General features: G+C 45.4%; 1 protein-coding gene across 1 annotated transcript; it reads right to left on the bottom strand.

Annotated features, from left to right (window-relative positions):
- Positions 1–460: 460 nt before the first annotated feature.
- LOC136678522 (artemin-like) lies at positions 461–2,064 on the bottom strand. The gene is made up of 4 exons (XM_066656569.1): positions 1,962–2,064; positions 1,761–1,855; positions 1,326–1,515; positions 461–915 (listed from the first exon to the last, which is right to left on the bottom strand). Exons 1-4 carry the CDS (start codon positions 2,062–2,064, stop codon positions 461–463), a joined length of 843 nt encoding a protein of 280 aa, XP_066512666.1.
- Positions 2,065–2,693: the final 629 nt, after the last annotated feature.

The raw sequence follows: 2,693 nt of genomic DNA, 5'->3' as shown, positions 1-2,693 counted from the left end.
CCAAGGACTTGTTATCCACTATGCCACCCAGCCTACTAGTTCCATTCCTTGGTAAAAAAGGATCAGGTTCACCTCACTTTAACTTCTGTTTCGTTATTTGTTGTCCTCTCCGGTGTCAACCAGAGGAGGCTTGGTTCCCCCGTATGAGTCTTGGTTCCTTCCAAGGATTCTTCCTCCTTGCCATTGTGGACCTTGGCTCATAAATCTCTGTAAAGCTGACCACTTTGGTTGTGAAAAGCACTATGTAAATAAAATTTGATTGTTCCATTGACCAGCCATCAGTCATTTGTTGTTAGTGCTCAGTCGTGTTCCTGCTACATCCTTCCACAGGTTTCTCACTGTTCATCCTTCACCCTGCCTTTCTCTGATCCCTGAAGCTGCAACTTTGAGGAACCTATGGCTCTCTATTGTCGTGTTTTCTCAGTGCCTCAAGAGGAGATCCACCCTTCCTGTTCTCCTCTCAGCCCACGCATTCACAGTCAGAGGCCGAGACTTTGTCAATGGTTCTCCAGGTTGTGGAGGCATCCATAAAAGACACAGACTCGTAGCCTGTTGGTCGGCAGCAGGGCTGAGTGCTGATTTTTCGTGCAGTTCTCTTGGGCAAGCTGCCGTTGGTTAGCAGGGCCTTCAATGCCAGGTCGTAGTTCCCTCGAGAGCTCTGGCATGAGCCCACGCAGAACTTAAAGAGGATAATCTCATCCGAGTCATGGCCCATGCCCAAGTCTCTCACTCTCATCTCCCTCCTCTCCAGCCGGCAGTCCCGGCTACTCTGCCCTTCCTTTTTGTCACCTTTCTCTTTCTTCTTCTTCTTCTTTTTCTTGCGAGATCCCTTCGACTGAGCGTCTGAAGCCTCTGAGGAACGGGGAGAACGCTCCCAACGAGCTGGACGCTCCTCCTCCACAAAAACTGAAGGCTCTGGAAGCAGTGAAAGGAGAAAGAGAAAGATTATTTAGGTCGAGCTAGCTTGCCACAGTCTACTTTCTTCTTATTCTTCTTCAGTAAGAATGCTTGCCTCAATCCACAAAGCTCACTTTTGTTGTTCAATTCCATTTAAATCCGCTTTGCAATGTTTTTAACCATTGATTTCGCTATTGAATCCTGACAAAACATCTTCAGTCGACTGGCCACAGTGAGTGCCTCAACAGTTTTGGAGGAGATTGCTAAACACCAAATCATAAATCTCACTGTCCAAAGCAGTGAATGTAAGCCTGATAGCACCTCAGTGATAATATTAACATTTCCATTCCTGTGTCCAGTCGATGTGTCCATCCCTATATCCAGTGTGTGTGTTCAAAATTGCACAACAAAGGCTCAAATAAACTCACCTAATAAACTCTGCCATGGAGAGTGACTGTCTCCATCCCTCATCTCCTCTTCTTCTTGAGGAAGGGTATCAAACGGCTGTTCATCCAGCATCACACTGACTACACCCACTGCATCCTCAGGGCCTTCTCTAAAGCCAGGCCTCTCTCCCACCACTAGGGGCAGCAGAGATACAAGCACCCACAGAACCATCTACAGAAACAGTGAAGCAATCATAAGGGTCATGTCAAGTTTCTCTCATCTATTTTTCTTGTTGGTTGCCAATCCATCACACACCCAACACTGGTTAGTCACTAAAGGGGATGCTGGGTGTGTTTATTTAAACATGGAGTATCAACCAATCAGAGTTAAGGCCGGGATTTGGAGGCCAGCCATTGGGCAGATATGAGAAAGTTTAATACTGTTCTCACCAAATCTATCTATTTATCTGGACCCACCTTCCAGTTTCTCCTGTGAAATGTGGCATCACTGGTGTTGGACTGCGTAGTGGACAACCTTCGCCTGCCTCGACATTTCCTCCACCATCTCTCACCTGCACAGAAAACACACCACATATGTCACTTTCTAAAGCACTTTTAAATGACAATGAGCCACAGACAGATCACAGCAAATCATAGCAGACAGCAGTGAGAAGGTACAGAGGCTACTGTTATCATCCTTTTCATCCTGTTCTCGTATTTCTCCACTTTTCTTTTCAGCATTTTTGCTCAGTTCTCTTATTTCTCTGCTCCTTTTTGACATTTTTGCTCAGTTCTCTTATTTCTCTGAGCCTGCTAAGTCTGTCTTAGATGGTTACACCTCGTCTCTGAACTCTTACATAAACCTGGGTCTGGGGCTGTGATAAGAGATACTGAGATAAGAGAACAGTACAGTTCTAATGACTTTATTCTCTTGTCAGATGCAGAGCCAAATCGTTATTTTATCCCATGTTTTCTGACTGAGGCAGCTCATAAAACCTGACTGGGTTGTGTAATTTCACAGTGTGTGGGTTGGTGGGCGCCAGATCCAAAGATTACTGTGCAAAGGCACTGAATGAAGTTTTTTTTTCTATGTGTTGGTAGTTTACTTATTCCATGGAAACTGTTTAGAGCTTGCTTTAAAAAAAACTGCAACATTTGCCAAAAGTCCTGCCTTGAGAATAAACCCAAGGGCCACACATCACGGCACACACACCTGGTACCATTTAACTGTAGGGCAGCAAACATAAAGCTGCATTACACCTACATACACATTTGTAAAGGCTCACGCTACAAGGCTGCATTGTCCTGGCACTTTTGAAATTAAAATGACACGACAGCATTTAGAACAGTTGTTCAAAAAGTGGGAGGCACGCCCCCTGGTGGAGCCATTGTGCTGTTTCAGAGGGGTGC

This window comes from Hoplias malabaricus, chromosome Y (genome assembly GCF_029633855.1).
Source record: "Hoplias malabaricus isolate fHopMal1 chromosome Y, fHopMal1.hap1, whole genome shotgun sequence".
In the NCBI taxonomy this organism is placed as follows: domain Eukaryota; kingdom Metazoa; phylum Chordata; class Actinopteri; order Characiformes; family Erythrinidae; genus Hoplias; species Hoplias malabaricus.
This window is presented reverse-complemented; position numbering and strand designations above follow the sequence as displayed.

What these genes read in the sequence shown, in the direction of transcription:
- LOC136678522 (XM_066656569.1), bottom strand. Translation starts at nt 2,064, where the DNA reads ATGTCAAAAAGGAGCAGAGAAATAAGAGAACTGAGCAAAAATGCTGAA. An exon ending in GGATGATAACAGTAGCCTCT is followed by an intron (nt 1,856 to 1,961) that starts GTACCTTCTCAC and finishes TTTTCTGTGCAG; the next exon opens with GTGAGAGATGGTGGAGGAAA. An exon ending in TCCATGGCAGAGTTTATTAG is followed by an intron (nt 916 to 1,325) that starts GTGAGTTTATTT and finishes CACTGCTTCCAG; the next exon opens with AGCCTTCAGTTTTTGTGGAG.